This window comes from Martes martes (genome assembly GCF_963455335.1).
Source record: "Martes martes genome assembly, chromosome: 10".
NCBI classification, from domain to species: Eukaryota; Metazoa; Chordata; class Mammalia; order Carnivora; family Mustelidae; genus Martes; species Martes martes.
This window is the reverse complement of record NC_137898.1, coordinates 70,835,917-70,851,882: the sequence shown is the minus strand read 5'-3', so window position 1 is coordinate 70,851,882 and position 15,966 is coordinate 70,835,917. Positions and strand designations below refer to the sequence as shown.

The 15,966-nt window shown below is 35.9% G+C and overlaps 1 protein-coding gene across 5 annotated transcripts in view; it reads left to right on the top strand.

The window, feature by feature from the left end:
• PICALM (phosphatidylinositol binding clathrin assembly protein) overlaps positions 1 to 15,966 on the top strand; it is a 102,662-nt gene that overhangs the window by 28,449 nt on the left and 58,247 nt on the right. For all 5 annotated transcript variants that reach the window (XM_080815706.1, XM_080815704.1, XM_080815705.1 and 2 more), the window contains exons 2-4: positions 7,298 to 7,440; positions 10,906 to 10,981; positions 14,058 to 14,160. In XM_080815706.1, coding sequence (XP_080671832.1) covers positions 7,298 to 7,440; positions 10,906 to 10,981; positions 14,058 to 14,160 — 322 coding nt within the window. The remainder of the gene's footprint in view (positions 1 to 7,297; positions 7,441 to 10,905; positions 10,982 to 14,057; positions 14,161 to 15,966) is intronic.

Genomic DNA, 15,966 nt, shown 5'->3' with positions numbered 1-15,966 from the left:
AACCACTGTCTTACACCATACACAAAAATGAGTTCAAAATGGATTAAACACTTGAATGTAAGACCTGAAACCATAAAACTCCTAGAAGAAAACATAGGTGTTAAATTCCCTGATACAGGTTTTGGTGGTGATTTTTTGCATATGTGCTGCTGAAGCGAGCACAGTGATGATTTTTTTGAATCTGACACAAAAAGCAGAAGCAACAAAAGCAAAACTAAGTGGGATTACATCATACTAAAAGGCTTCTGCACAGCAAACAAAACCATTAAATTGAAAAAGCATCCTACTGAATGGGGGAAGATACTTGCAGATCATATATTTGATAAGGGGTTAATATTTAAAATATATAAAGAACGCATACAACTCAGTAGCAAAAAACAGTCCAGTTAAAAAAATGGCTGATGATCTGAATAGATCTCCCTCCCCCCAAAGAAAACATACAGATAGCCAACAGAAATGTAAAAAGGTGCTCAACTTCATTAATCATCAGGGAAACACAAATGAAAACCATAGTGAGATATCACCTCATGCCTGTTACAGTGGCCATTATCAAAAAGACAGATACCAAGTGGAGAAGAGGGAATCCTTGTGTACTGTTGGTGGGAATGTAAACTAGTGTACCTACTGGGAAGAAAGTATGGAGATCATCAAATTGAAAATAGAACTACTATATGATCCAGCAGTTCAACTTTGGGTAACTTGAAAAGATAAATGCACCCTCATGTTCATTGCAGTATTATGTGCAATTGCCAAGATATGGAAACATCGTAGGTGTCCATTGATGGGTGAATGCATATAGAAATTGTGGTATGTTTGCACAGTGGAATATTGTTCAGCCATAAAAAAGAATGAAATCTTGCCATGTACAACGACATGAATGGATCTCCAAGGCATTGTGCTAAGTGAAATAAGTCAGGAAGACAAACACCATGTTATGTCTTACATGAGGATATTAAAAAAGCTGATAGATACAGGGGACAGATTGGTGATTGCAAGAGGTGGGGAATGAAGGTAGTAGAAATGAATGAAGGAGGTTATTGGAAAAAATGGCAGTTGATACAAAACAAATTTGGAGTCGCTTAAAATATTTGTTTATATATTAATATGTGGCATAGGTATATGTAATATATATAAAAGCACTGAAAAAAGAAAGAATAGTATTTATTAGTATCTGTTGAGACTTTCTTTTTTTTATACGATTTTTTTTTTAAAGATTCCATTTATTTATTTGACAGATAGAGATCACAAGTAGGCAGAGAGGCAGGCAGAGAGAGAGGAGGAAGCAGGCTTCCCGCGGAGCAGAGAGCCCGATGCGGGGCTTGATCCCAGGACCCCAGGATCATGACCCGAGCCGAAGGCAGAGGCTTTAACCCACTGAGCCACCCAGGCACCCCTGTTGAGACTTTCTTAATGTATAGTTCCAAGAGCATTTAGCTAATCCTGAAAAGGGCCTTAAAATGATGTGGACATACATACATGCCAAAAAAGTATGTTTCAGGTTATCCTTTGGAAAGAGATTGTGTAGCAGTTGGCTAAATGATTATGATACATTGTGGGGTTTTTTTGTCTTTGTTTTCATTTTTTTTTTTTAACTAATACTGTTTTTAGCCAAGTTTATTTATTAGAAAATCTACTTGGGTATCAGCATAGTTTTGAAATATATAGTCCAGTGAATGCCTGTGTAGTTGGGAACTTGTTACCCTCAACATTCTGCTAATGTGCATGCCTGACTTGCTGCGGAAGTGAACACTAAGTGGCTTAAGTTTCTAAAGTTGGTGAACTCTGCCTTTGGGAGATGTGTATAGGCTTGTGTGCTGTACTAAGAATATGGCTGTAAGATTAGTGAAGCCATCTGGTAATTGGTTACTCCTAAGTTTTTGATATTTTTCTGGACATTTTCCGTGAAAAAAATTGTATGTTTCATTTTTGTTTTACATTGATTAGATATTTAAGACTTGCACTGAATTGGCTAATTGGGTATTCACTTGCTATATATATTTCCAAGCACTCTTACCTTTTACAAAAATTTAATTCTGTTCATAAATCTGTCACTACTGTAGTAGTAAGTTTCTGTGATCTGACCTTTTGGAAAGTCTTATTTGTGTTAATACAGGTAATGTCTACTTTACCTCGGACATTGTTGGAGGGGGGCATATTAGATAATAAAAGTGGGAGTATTTTGTTTGTATAGTAGGGATTGGTTCCTTCCACTGTCTGGAAAAATGCTCTTATGTTTCTGTGGTAGGCCTGTTTTCTTCCTGCATGTATGTACTAGAATCCTCATAACTTCGCACTTGTACCTAGTGCAAAGAACCTTTATCCCATGTAGTAATTTTTTTTGGTGTGGGGATTAGGAATTATTAATAATGCAATGTCAAGAAGGTGTTTCAGTTTTTATATTCTTAAGGTAAATAACTAAAAGAAAATCCAAAGTATGTTTCCATTTAGAACCCTTTTGTGGGGCGCCTGGGTGGGTCATATGGTTAAGCCTCTGCCTTCAGCTCAGGTCATGATCTCAGGGTCCTGGGATGGAGTCCAGCATTGGGCTCTCTGCTCAGCAGGGAGCCTGCTCCCTGCCCTCTCTCTGCCTGCTTCTCTGCCTACTTGTGATCTCTGTCTCTGTCAAATAAATAAATAAGATCTTAAAAAAAAAAAAAAACCTTTTGATTGGCAAGGGAAATTTAATATCAAGTTTGTGGTTTATAAGAGCTGAAGTCTTCTGAATTGAGAATGGGAAAAGCAGTAGCTATCAAGATTCCCATGATATTTGTGATTCTTGTTTGGAGTGATTTGCTTTTGGTTGGTCAGAGATGGGATAACATTTTCCTTCCTGTTGTTGGAGCTCAGACTTAGAAGCTTTTTCAAGCTGTTGTTGTTGTAGAGACATTGTGCCGAGGAAAAATTAACTGCCTAGAGAACTGCTTGAGTTAAAATACTATAGGGGAAGTATATTCTGTAGAGTTAGTGTTAACGATGCAGTGTTTCTTCTCCCAGGAATATTTGTATAACTTTGGTTTTGTGTTTGGTCTACTGTGGGTTCATAATCTCAGAATGAATTCTTATTTCCTTTTCCTTTTTAATGTGAAGTGCTATATTTTAGTTTCTGGAGTGATCTTCAGTTTTTATGTGGTCATTTCTAAAGTATATGGTAGTTTTCATAAGTATTATTAAAAAAACCCTTTATTTGTTAGATCCTCTCCCACCTGAAACTTGAAAATTTTCACATGTAATGTGCTCAGGTTTGTTTTTTACTCTTTTGACAGTAGCAGTTTGTGCAGATAGTCAGAGATTGTTGGTTTTAGTCTGTATAAAAAAAATACCATTTTGGATGCTTATTTAAAAAGTCATGCTAGGACTGTCATATGCTTATTTAAATGAATGTATTTATTCAAAAAGTATGAGTGATCACGGTACACAAGGCACTATTCTGGGCCTTTGAGGATGCAGTAGAGACAAAACCGAGCTTTGCCCACATGGAACTTACATTTTAGTTGAGAGAGAAAAACATTAAATAGATTAAGATGAGTTAGGTGGTAAATGCAGACAAATAAAGTGAGTAAGGGTGGATAGTGAGGGTTTAGAGGTAGAGAAATGCCCTGAGGCTTTGTTATTTTGTATAATTACTCAGAAGAGTTCATCTGATAAGGTGACATTTTTGCAAAGATCTATAAGAATAAAGTGTGGGAGCAAAAAGTGTAGATATCTGGGAGAAGAGTATTCTAGGCAGAAGGAACAGCAGGTGCTGAGTATTTGAGGTAAGAGTTCTTGGCCTGTGGGAGGCATTGCAAAGGAGATGTTAGTGCAACAGAAGCAAAGTGATGCAGAGAGTGGATTACAAAGGCTTACTATAGTATTGGTAGAATATATATTCTAATGTTATGTAAAATCCTGTAGTTGTTGAAACTGCAATTTATACCTTTTGGTTCACTTAATTAATATCAGGCTTTTCCTGACTAGTCTAGCAGTTTATTACCTCTGTGATGAAGAGAATGGAAATTGCTAACAAAATGTTTGCAGTCTCCTTTTAAGGTCTCTCAAACTAGTTAGAAGGTAATGATTTGGAAGCAAATAATTACAGTGTAGAATAATTCTTTTATGTAGAATTATGTGCTAGCTTTAGTGACTGGAGGGCACCTTAGTATGTGAAAGGAAGACTTGATTCATTTTGAAGAATGAGCAAGAATGTAAAGCTTCAAGTGTGAAACAGCAGGGTACATCACAGAAAACTCGGAAGTGGTTTTGTGTTGGAAGCGAAGATTCAAGAATGAATATTGACAAGGATGAAATGTATGCCATCCTGTAAATAGTAGGGACGTCATTGAGGTTAAGCACGGAAAGTGTTGTATATCATTCTGTGGTCCGTTTAGAGATTGTTTGGGGTGTGAGGTGGGTGAGACCCCAAATCAAGTATCATCAGATAAGCAGCAGTCAGTCCGGCATTTCTTTGTGGGGACAGTTTTGGGAGGAGCATGTTTGTTTGTTTTTATTCATTTATTAAAGTAGCCTCTGTGCCCAATGTGGGGCTTGAACTCACGACCCTGAGATCAAGAGTCACATGCTCAATCAGGTGAGCCAGCCAGGTGCCTCAGTGGGTGGAACAGTTTTAAACTGTGAGGTGCTAATTGTGCATTGCAGGGCAATTAATAAGCTTCCTCGTCCTAGGTATTAAATGCCAGTAAAATCTCTCTGTGTTAATCTTCCTCCCTAATTTCTGAATGCTTAGAGGATAGGTGGCTCCTCCTAGTTAAGAAATAAATAGAAATTAGGGACACCTAGGTGGCTTAGTCAGTGAAATGGCTGCCTTAGCTCAGGTCATGATCTCAAAGAGTCCTGGGATTGACCCCATGTCCTGCTCTGTGCTCAGCAGGGAGCCTGCTTCTCCCTCTCCCTCTGCCTGCCCCTCTACCTGCTTGTGCTTGCCTTCTTTCTCTCTCAAATAAATAAAATCCTTAAAAATTTTTTTTAAAAACCCAAATAAATAGAATTTAAACTCTGGCTTTGGCAGTGATAGTTGGATGGGGAGGAACAGGTAGAATTGCTGGAGATTATGAGACTTGATTACCGATGGGCTCTAGGGAGTGTATATGAATGCAGAGAGGTTTGGAGCACCTTTGGGGTAATAGTGTGACAAGAAATTTTATGACAGTTTCAGTTTTGAAAACTAAAAAAAAATCAAAAACAAAAGAAAACAAGATTCTGAGGAGTGTAAAATGACTTGATGCTGTCAAGGGGAAGTAACTAAGAACTGAATAACGTATCAAGACAGTTTCTGGAAGGATACAGAAAAATGCAAGGGGCGCCTGGGTGGCTCAGTGGGTTAAGCCGCTGCCTTCGGCTCAGGTCATGATCTCAGGGGCCTGGGATGGAGCCCCGCATCGGGCTCTCTGCTCAGCGGGGAGCCTGCTTCCCTTCCTGCCTGCCTCTCTGCCTACTTGTGATCTCTCTCTCTCTGTCAAATAAATAAAATCTTAAAAAAAAAATGCAAGATACAGCAAGGTAGAGGAAAAAAGAAACTAAGTATATAACTTAAAATTGAGTTCAGAACTTGACCAGTATGTTTGAAGTTTTAAAGGATTCAAAAAGAGCAAGACAAGTATGCTTTGGCCTCAGATTACTTTTTTTTTTTTTAAGATTTTATTTATTTATTTGTCAGAAAGAGAGCGAGCGAGAGAGCGAGCACAGGCAGGCAGAGGGAGAAGCAGGCTCCCCGCTGAGCAAGGAGCCCGATGTGGGACTCGATCCCAGGACGCTGGGATCATGACCCAAACCGAAGGCAGCTGCCCAACCAACTGAGCCACCCAGGTGTCCCCTCAGATTACTTTTTGAGGGGCAGAGAGAAAGCTTAGCTTTGGAAATAAGGTGTACATGATATATTTAGTGCTGTAGGACAGGTATGACGTACTATTTAAGAAGAATCAGAGAAGGCAGAGATCAAGTTCTGTTTTTTATTATCAGAAACTGAACCATACACACCAAAATAAAAGTACTATTTAATTTTTGTTGCAAGTATGAATTTTGAAAGCCTTGTATCATTCTTTTGTTCTGTGGGTATTCTGACTATTTTGTGCTTTGTTCTTTAAGCACGGTTGGCTAGGGTTAACTGCTTATCTAAAATTTATTTGCCTATCAGATGTTACTTTGTATAATAATTGGGCCTGTTGGAACAGACATTTTTGAAAGATTGTAAGCAGATGAATGGTCAGAGCTACTTTGGTGTTTCTTGCGATCAAGGCCAAGTTGAATTTTTATTTAATCATTATGTGCTGGAGAGTAAAAAGGCAAACTGCTTATGAGTCATGAATACTTTAATTTCTTTCCCTTTATGGTAGTTACAGCTGAGATATTTATATATTTTTATACATACTTTAAAAGTAAAACAACTCATTTCTTGGTCTTCCTCTCTGTTCTCTAAATTGGATTGTATTTTTATTTTCTTCATTGAATTTGAAAATAATGTCTCTTGAGTAGATTGGAGATAAAACTCTGAGGTCTGTTAAGAGCTGCCTCTCCCTCAGTTTTGGTGCTGAAACAATTGTGTTAGACCATTTTATAATAATGCTCTCCTGCTTAAAACATAAAATTGGAACGTACGTTGTTTTCACTGTTCAGAGTAATAGCAAATGAAGTTCCTGGATCATTTCTTACTTGGAAATTTATGCAGCAAAAACTTCTGTTAGTTTCCAGCTTTATTTGTTAGTATTAGCTAGTGGATACCAACTGGTAACTGAGCTAACTCAGTAAAACTGAAGGGAGAGAAGAATGAAAATTTATATAAACAAACAGATCCTGCCCACTCTCAGACCACGTATGTGCTCTGTTTTTTTAATAATGCAAACACAGCATTCTAGGGAGAATATTAATAAAGGTAGTTTGACCCTCAGCTTGTTCATGCTTCCATATATATGATTTAAGTTTTTTTTTAATGGTGGGGATGAATAATCCTAGCATTGTAGTTCTGAAGTTTTATGAGTATTAACAGAATTGAAAGTTCTTCAAGAATTCAAGTTCTTTGAAATAGCTCCTTTTGAGATAAATAGAATATTTGAGGGTGAATTGCTCTCAGAGGAAGTTTGATTTACTTGCTGTTACTGATCATTTATGTGACCCTAATCAGTATCCTCTTAGCTTCTCAGTGGTCTCAGTTGTTCTCCTAAGAGATTTTTAAAAACTTCTCCAGACTATCTGTTGTTGCTACACTGTTAGGTTTTCCACTTGTCAGCATGCACATCTGAAATTAGAAGTAAATTAAAGCCAGAGATTAAATCTTTTTGTTGTTGTTGTTGTTGTTTAATTGCAGACTTAATTCAGTGCACAAATGAGATGAATGTGAACATCCCACAGTTGGCAGACAGTTTATTTGAAAGAACTACTAACAGTAGTTGGGTGGTGGTCTTCAAATCTCTCATTACAACTCATCATTTGATGGTGTATGGAAATGAGGTAAGCCAAATTTTTAATTAAGCATACTGCTCTGATGACTGATGATTCAGCTTGATTCTCCCACTGAAATTTCAGGAACGGCTTAAGCAACCAAATAATAACAGGTTAAAAGGGCAAAGTGACTAGGCAGAAATAGAATTGCAGATTGTACAATTTGAGGAGATGGTCTGTAAGTTGGGAAGTGAAAGTGGGTCAAAACACAGAGGACTTAAAATAATGGGATCAAGAGACAGATTAATCTCTAAAGGGTAGGTTCTGTAAGCAGCACTGGTCTTTGCAGACCTTATGTGTAGACCGTATGTTTGTCTTTTTGCTTTATTGTGGCTCAGATGTCTATCTCATTTCATACAGTCTCTGGAACCACTTCACTTAGTTGAAAGCTATTATATTGAGGACTAAGGTGGCATTTGCTGAGAGGGACTGTTTAAGGGTGCCTTAAGCAGAGGTGTGTCTGAAGTCTTCTTTGAAGTCTTCATTCCCCAAAAAGTTAACAAAAAGATGCATAAGCTTTTGCGTTTTAATGTTGGAGAGAAACGTCTTGTTTTCCATGATAGCCTAGCAGCAGATTTTTTAGTTCTTACCTTAAATGGTTTTCTCAGCCCAGTATACTTACTTGTAAAGTTGAATTAAAGCGAACATTTCATTATGTTAAAAGAATATTTTAATGCGTGTAGATAAATCTACATTTAGTATGCACTTTAGAAAAATGCAGCCCACTGGTTGCTGAGAGATGGCTTCTGGAGAAATGGGGAGGGACTTTAGTTATTGGTATTAGACTTCTGAGCATGACTTTCCGACATCCATCACTTTACTCATTTTGGGCTTTTCAGTGATAAAGCTCTGCTGTAAGCTTTGGCAGATACCAGTAAGCATCACTGAAGTTCAGAATTAGAGCAAGAATTTACCTATTTCATTACAGCAGATCTTACTGTATGTACATTTTGGTGTTCTCTTCTGGTCCTTGTCCAGGAGTTATTTTTTTATAGGTACAATCAAAATTTAGATAAAATATTATATTTAGCTTTTTTATATAACATGAAACCATAAGCTTTTCCATATTCTATGTTTTTTATATATTTATCATTTTTAGTGACAACCTAATGGGTCATATATTCTAAAATTTTCTTAACTTTCCCTTTCCTAGAAATTTTGCTTTCTGATTATTTTTAACAGCAGCATCACATTGGGTGATTTTATTGGTAGTATTTAAGTTTTAAAAGTTATTTCCAGACGTGTTAGCTGAAATATGATTGCTTAGTCAACAGACTCGATCATTTTTAGGACATGTGTTACTTAGTTGCTTTCTATTTTATTATAACCAGTGTACAGAGTCAATCAAAATATTTGGATATACTAGCTTTAATATAACTTGAAGAATTTTGATCTTAACTAGGGTAATAGTTTCTGTTTTTATTGATACTTTGTTATTTAAGATCATGATCATTCTGAAGAATTTCAGGCTTATTATATTTTTTACCTTTTTAAAAAATATTTATAGTTTATTCTTTAAAAAGAAAAAGCCACAAATATAACCAATTAGAATGCCAAATTAAGAGGAAAACTATTAGTAGTGGCTTTTAGAGACTGTAAATAAGGTGATAATATTAGAAGCAAAACCTTGACAAAGGCAAAGAAACAAAATTGACTGTCATTCCTTACGTTTGACTGACAGGAGAAGAGAGATGATAGCATTTCTGTGTGGTTTTTAGATAAACCCATGTTTAATTTCCCTTAAGCTAAGACAAATGTGATGTTCTTCTCATTGACAGGTTTATTAGTCTTTGAGAAAGTATGCGTATGATTTTACTGTGCTGTTGGTGATGAGAATACTGTTGGGAAGGGAGGAAAGTGATCCCCTGTTCTGCCCCTGCCAGGGGACATTTGTCAAAAATGATGGGGATGGTCTTGGCACCACTAGGTAGAGGCGAAGGATGCTTCTAAATATAATAATGCACAGGGCAGGCTTCCCACAATAAAGAATTATCACCACTTATGAAAATCATGGAGTTTAATATTGTCTTAGGATTTTGTTCAAGATTTTATTTATTTACTTCCGATGGGGAATCCTGGCAGAGGGAGAAGCAAACTCTCCGCTGAGCAGGGAGCCCTATTCAGGACTGGATCCCAGGCCCCTGGGATCATGACCTGAGCTGTAGGCAGACACTTAATCAACTGAGCCACCTGGGGACCTTTTGTCTTGGGATATTTTACACTTTTTTGCAACCAGTCATTTTAGGGTAAGTGATGAAATGTGAGCCTTCAATTTACAAATTGTTTTTCAAAATCCTGGTTTGTTAGTTTGAGGTAAAGGCAGATGAACAAGATTAGGGGACTGATGGTGTATACCCTAATTGATCGTAACCCTCTGCACACATTGAAAAAAAAAGAAGGAAATCCTAAGGAGAAGTGAAATTGAAAGGAATTAGCTATTTTAGAGGGTGTATATAAAGGGAAGTTAAGGTTATGTTCTGTGGTAAGTACTTTGGAGAGAATTTGGCAGAATTTTGAGATGACCTTTACATACATGCTGATCCAGCCATTTTACCATGTTTATATCATGTTAAACTCCTATATGTTTGCACAGGGACACCAATACAAAGATGCCTGTGAAACATTGTTAATAATAGTGAAATTGGAAAGAACTTAAACATCCATGAAGAAATGAATATATACTGATATAGTAGGTCCCTGAAATACTAGAACATCACTTTAAATGAGTGAACTAGATCTACATATATTAAATGGATAATTATTGGGGAAAAGTTATTAAAAATTTTAAGCACATTGGAAAAGAATAAGTACGGTATGATTTTTCTGTAAATTTAAAATAGAAAATTAAATTTGTACCATTTATGGGTTAAGTAGAAAAATTATAAAAATACGTGTTAGAGTGATAGATAACCTACTTCAGAAAAGTGATTGATTTTGAAGAGGGAAGGAAATGAGAGAGAAGGAGTGTTTCAATAGACTCTTTAATGTTTTGTTTCTGTAAGAAGATCTAAAGTAAATATGGCCTTGGTTTAATCTGGACAGTGGGTAAGGGGATATTTGTAATACTATTCTCTTGTATGATTGTAAGTGTTTCATTCTTAAAAATGTCATAAAAATATGGGTCATCAGGTAGCTGTTTAAAGTAAAGATGCCACTTTAGTGTGATTAGCTATAGCTCTAATATGCTGTAGTAAAGCCAGAATTGCTGATTCCAGGGTAGAAGTGCCTGTTTCCTTTTATTTTGATGCTTATGCCAAAGCCATGAGCATTAGGCTTTAATAAATTCCTTTGTGCTAGTGACATATATGGATTATGTATTTAGGTTTGGTAACTCGTTAGTAGGACTGAGAATGAGAAATTTAAGCTAGATAAGCTTAACAGAATGTGTTAAACACACTCCCTTCCCCATTGTTGAATTAGAGGTTGTTAGATGACATTGCCTTAATTTGACATCATCATTTGTTTGTTTTCCAGCGCTTTATTCAGTATTTGGCTTCAAGAAACACGTTGTTTAACTTAAGCAATTTTTTGGATAAAAGTGGATTGCAAGGTAAAGACAGCTTTTTCATTATGGAAAATCAATCCTGTATGATGACTACTACAGAGTTGAACTCTGTCTTTTAGCTGTGGAGTAATCACATATTTTAGTGAAAGGTGTAAGGAAGAAAAGACTGCCTTTTAATGTGATGATTATATTGACTTTAGTACTTGACACCTAGAACTCTAAGAAATAGAATTGGATAGTGGTTTCAGAGCATGGATTCTGGAATTGAACTGCCTGGGTTTCAGTCCCATCTTTACTACTAACCAGCGGTGTGAATTTGAGCAACTTACTTCACCTCTCTGGGTCTGTAGAGTCAGGAATAACGATAGCACTTACTCTCTAGGGTTGTAAAGAGGCTTAATCTAGTTAATAAATGTAAAGTGCTTACAACAATGCCTGGCACACAGGAAACACTATATAAGTATGAGATTTCATTGTTACTGTTGTTATTTTATGCTTTATTTTTAAAATGTAGCTGGGAATATTATATATTTTAGTAGCAGAGGTAAGTATGGTACGTTATTCGGATGAGTTGCTCACTGATGCTCACATCTGTTATTTATTCTGCTTTTAATTCAGTAACTTGAGATTGCTATGTGCTCTGTGCATGTTCTGTCTTACTGGATCTGTTGTACTTAGCTCGAGAACTAAGCTGTTAACATTGTACAGGGTCAAGTCTAGGAATGACATCATAAGGGACATACCACATGACTTGGGAATATTCAACAGTAGGGCTCAATCTGGGAAATGTCTTTGGAGACGGGGAGGGTTTTTTTTTTGGGCTTTGAAAGATGGACGAGGATGTGGGCTGGTTTAAGCAAAGGTACATAGATGTACACAGATGTGAAAGAGTATGGGATATTTAAGATTTGTAGAGCAAATGAATATGAATAGAATTTACAAGTGACGTATTGCAGGACATGTAGTGGCAGATGGCCTTCAAGAAGCTGTTTGGGGCCAAAATCAGACATGGAAGATTTTTATAGAGTTGGGGTTTTATAATGCAGTGAGAAACCATCAGAGTTTTTTGATTTGAGGAAGAAGGGGAGAGGGAGTGTATGTTATAAAGAAATTGCCATAGATCAGTACAGGTTGGATTAGAGTCATAAAGTCTTAAAGACATTGATAAAGTCTTAAAGACATTGAGACTGTTCTGTTCATTGTTCTGGTCACTAGTAGAAAGGTAGTGAGGACCTGAATAATGTCTCTTCTGGAGGTAACATCAATGGAATTTAGTGACTAGCAGTGTTTGGGCCAGGGACTGCCCAGTTCAATACTTGTTCACTTTGGGCAGATGGGAGTATTAATTAGAATGAATCAAATACCCTATCTTCCAGAGATTTTGGAAGGCCAGTAATCTCTACATAGGGCTGAGTGTTACAAGATTGATTTTTCTTTAAGAGGAGTAGTACTTTCAGTAGTTAAGAATAAATTAAGCAGTAGAATACCTTTTTCAAGTAAAACCTTAAATAGACACCAGAAATATGTAGCAGATAAAACTGGAGCTGGTCTCTTTTCAGGGATATGGAAGAAAATCTACTTGCTTGTATTTTTGATTCTGTTTCCCTTCATTCACTTCATTAGAAGTTAAGAATCTCTGGAAAACAGTTTGCAAACCACTACTCAAAAGCAGAGTATATGCATTTGTCCCAATGGGGTATTTTTGGTGTCTTACTAGCTACTGATTTTCTACTTTTCTTAAGATGGAAATTAAGCACTTCTAGTAATAAGGTTTTAGGACTTTTGTTCCTTTTATGTAGAGAACATTTTTTAGGCCTTTTATTTGAAGCTCCTGTTCTCTAGAGAAAGCCCAGAAAGTAAATAAAAGCATGTGATTCAGTGGTTTTGACAAATAATTTTTATTGCATATGTATTTTGTTGGGTGAGGTCTGTTATGTTATATATATATATATATATATATATATATATATATATGTATGTGTTTGTGTGTCTATATATATATACACATGCACACACTAGGTATTATACTGGGTGTGTATAAATATAAATAAGCCTCTAGTCTAGTGAGTTAAACACTGTACATCAAAGAGGTAGAAACTGAACATGGAATAAGAGTAATATGGGAACACAGTGTTCAGGGAAAGTGTCAGAAACTAAAAGAGGTAGGGAATATATGTAACACCTTATACAATACAGTAGTAGTTACGAGAATATATGAGGGCAGTCTTTTTTTTTTTTTTTTCCATTTTGTTCATTGGTTTTTCTCCAGCAGCACTGAGTAGGCACTCAGTAAATATTTGCTGAATAAATGAATTGGTAATGATGTTAAATACAGTCACAAAAATGTTACCGTTTTGCTTTTGTCTTTTTAAAGTTGTAGAAATCATCAAATAAAGTGAAATTTATTAGATGAAGATGAGCTAAAATAAGATGGACCTGCTTTTTAATGAGTAGCAAAAATTGTAGACTCCTTGAGCAAAGCAATAATTAAAATACAAGTTGCTTTTTAAATAGCATTGATTTGATCTTATGTTGCTGAAGTTTTCAAATCTCATGATTATGATAAAATCTTAGAGAAAGTTTTATCGAAAATACCCCTCTACTTTCTTATTATGCTTTAAACTTGCACATTGCTATTTCTTTCATTGTACTATGCAATAATTTTATGCACTTTTTATAAGATTGGCATATATAAGTTTGGTTGTTACAAATAATACACAACTGAAGATTTCATAAGTATGAAAATTATAAAATTACAAAATGATTTGAGGATAGGGGCTTATGGTCCCATAGGATGTTAAATTTGAGTTATGAGGTTATCAAAGAGTGTTTAAGAGAACATGGTTTTCCAGTTGTGGTAGGAATGTTAGTCAGAGGTAAAATAGAAATATTTATTAGTGAAATTATAAGTGGGGGGAGGTTTTTCAAAGCCACATAGGACTTTCCTGACTTAAAACATGTGAGGTCTTAGAGATTTTAATGTGATACTATTATTAATCACTTAATATACGTCGTTAGATTGAGTTGGGATATCAAGATATTGTCATTGGATGAAATGAGTTGGTTTTCTAAGCAAATTGGGATTTCAATAATTTGTGAAAACATTTTTTGTTTCTTACAGGATATGACATGTCTACATTTATTAGGCGGTATAGTAGATATCTCAATGAAAAAGCAGTTTCATACAGACAAGTTGCGTTTGATTTCACAAAAGTGAAAAGAGGGTGAGTTAAGCTTTCCTTTTTTTTTTTTATATCTGATGTATTTGGCTATTTTAAAATGTAAACCATAGAAATTATTAAGTTACGGATTATGAAATGTCAGACCAGTTTTGAATGATGAGTTTTATATTTCTTTGAAGTACATCATACGCTTTTTGTGCTAGGATAAGCTTTATTGAGATACGATTCACACAACCTAAAATTCACTCTTTTAAAGTATATAATTAAGTGGGTTTTAGTATATTACAAAGTTGTGCCACATTACTGTCTAATCTCGGAACATTTCATCATTTCTGTAAGAAACCTCACACCCATTAGGAATCACTTCCCGTTTCCATCTTCCTTGATACCTTGGCAGCTACAAATCTACTTTGTGTTTATGGATTTGCCTATTCTGGATATTTTATGTAAATGAAATCATACATTACGTGGCCTTTTGAGTCTGGCTTTTCTCACCTAGCAAAATGTATTCGAGTTGTAGCATCCTTGTTGCAGTGTGGATTGCTACCTGATACAACCTGGTATATAGATTTTTCTTGGGGTATATGATAGAAGATCTTAGGAAAAAGCCACTAAAGGGGCACCTGGGTGGCTTAGTGGGTTAAAACCTTTGCCTCCGACTCAGGTCATGATCCCAGCTAAGCAGCTGAAAGCAGCCGCTTAACTGACTGAGCCACGCAGGCATCCCACCAGGCATCTTTAAAACCTAAATGTTCTGTGTATCTATTCCAAATTAATCAGGAGGTGATTAGTTTGGAATTTACCAAAACTAAATTCCACAGATTTTGTTTCCTATCTTAAAGTACTTTGTTGTTTGTGAGATGATAATAGAGGAGTTCGTCTTAAAAATCTGGTTCTTAATTCCAGTATTCTGTCCCATGAACCATTTTCCATTTTGACTTCTATTAATATTTCACTATAAAGTATGTTCAGTAAAACTAATCTTTAGGATATTTGTAGATTTCATATTAATAGATTTTAAAAAATATTTTATTTATTTATTTGACAGAGAGAGACACAGCGAGAGAGGGAACACAAGCAGGGAGAGTAGGAGAGAGAGAAGCAGGCTTCCCACCGAGCAGGGAGCCCGATGCAGGGCTTGATCCCAGAACTCTGGGCCGAAGGCAGACGCTTAACGACTGAGCCACCCAGTCGCCCCCATATTAATAGATTTTTTAAAGTAGTAACTTTTTTCCTAATCTGAAGGGCTAGTTTTGAGATTGAGGAGAGTTGCTGCACTCCGTATTCAATAGAGCAGACTTTTATTATTTGGCTGAGAACAGCCTTGAGTAATCACAATATATTTAGTGTTGACATAAAGGAAACTACTCTTAAAGGAGAGGAAAGTGAATCAAGGAGCCATAATTGAGTGAACCAAGAAGCACAAAATTGACAAACACACACAGATACATCCACATACATACATATTTATCAGATTATGTATATAAGGAAGAAAAAATAATGGGACATTAGGGTATAAGTTGAGAAAGTGACAGTGCTTGAAATGTATCATATTATGGCTGAACCTCAGTGAGTTGTTTTATTTTTTGGAGAGGATTTGTGTGGTAAATAGTAAAGTTTTACTTATTGGGGTAATAATTTTGTATGTTTGGTATGTGTAAACCAGTATACACATTTAACATTTTAATAGAAAACAACAAATTGGCCTTTATAAAAGTTGTACCAAATTATTGACTTAAATACAGTTACAGATACCTCTGTACTTTTCCATCTTCATGAAAAGGTATCGTACTGGGTGTTCATTTTACATTGAGTGATTGAATAATTCAATAAATGGTGATACTGAGC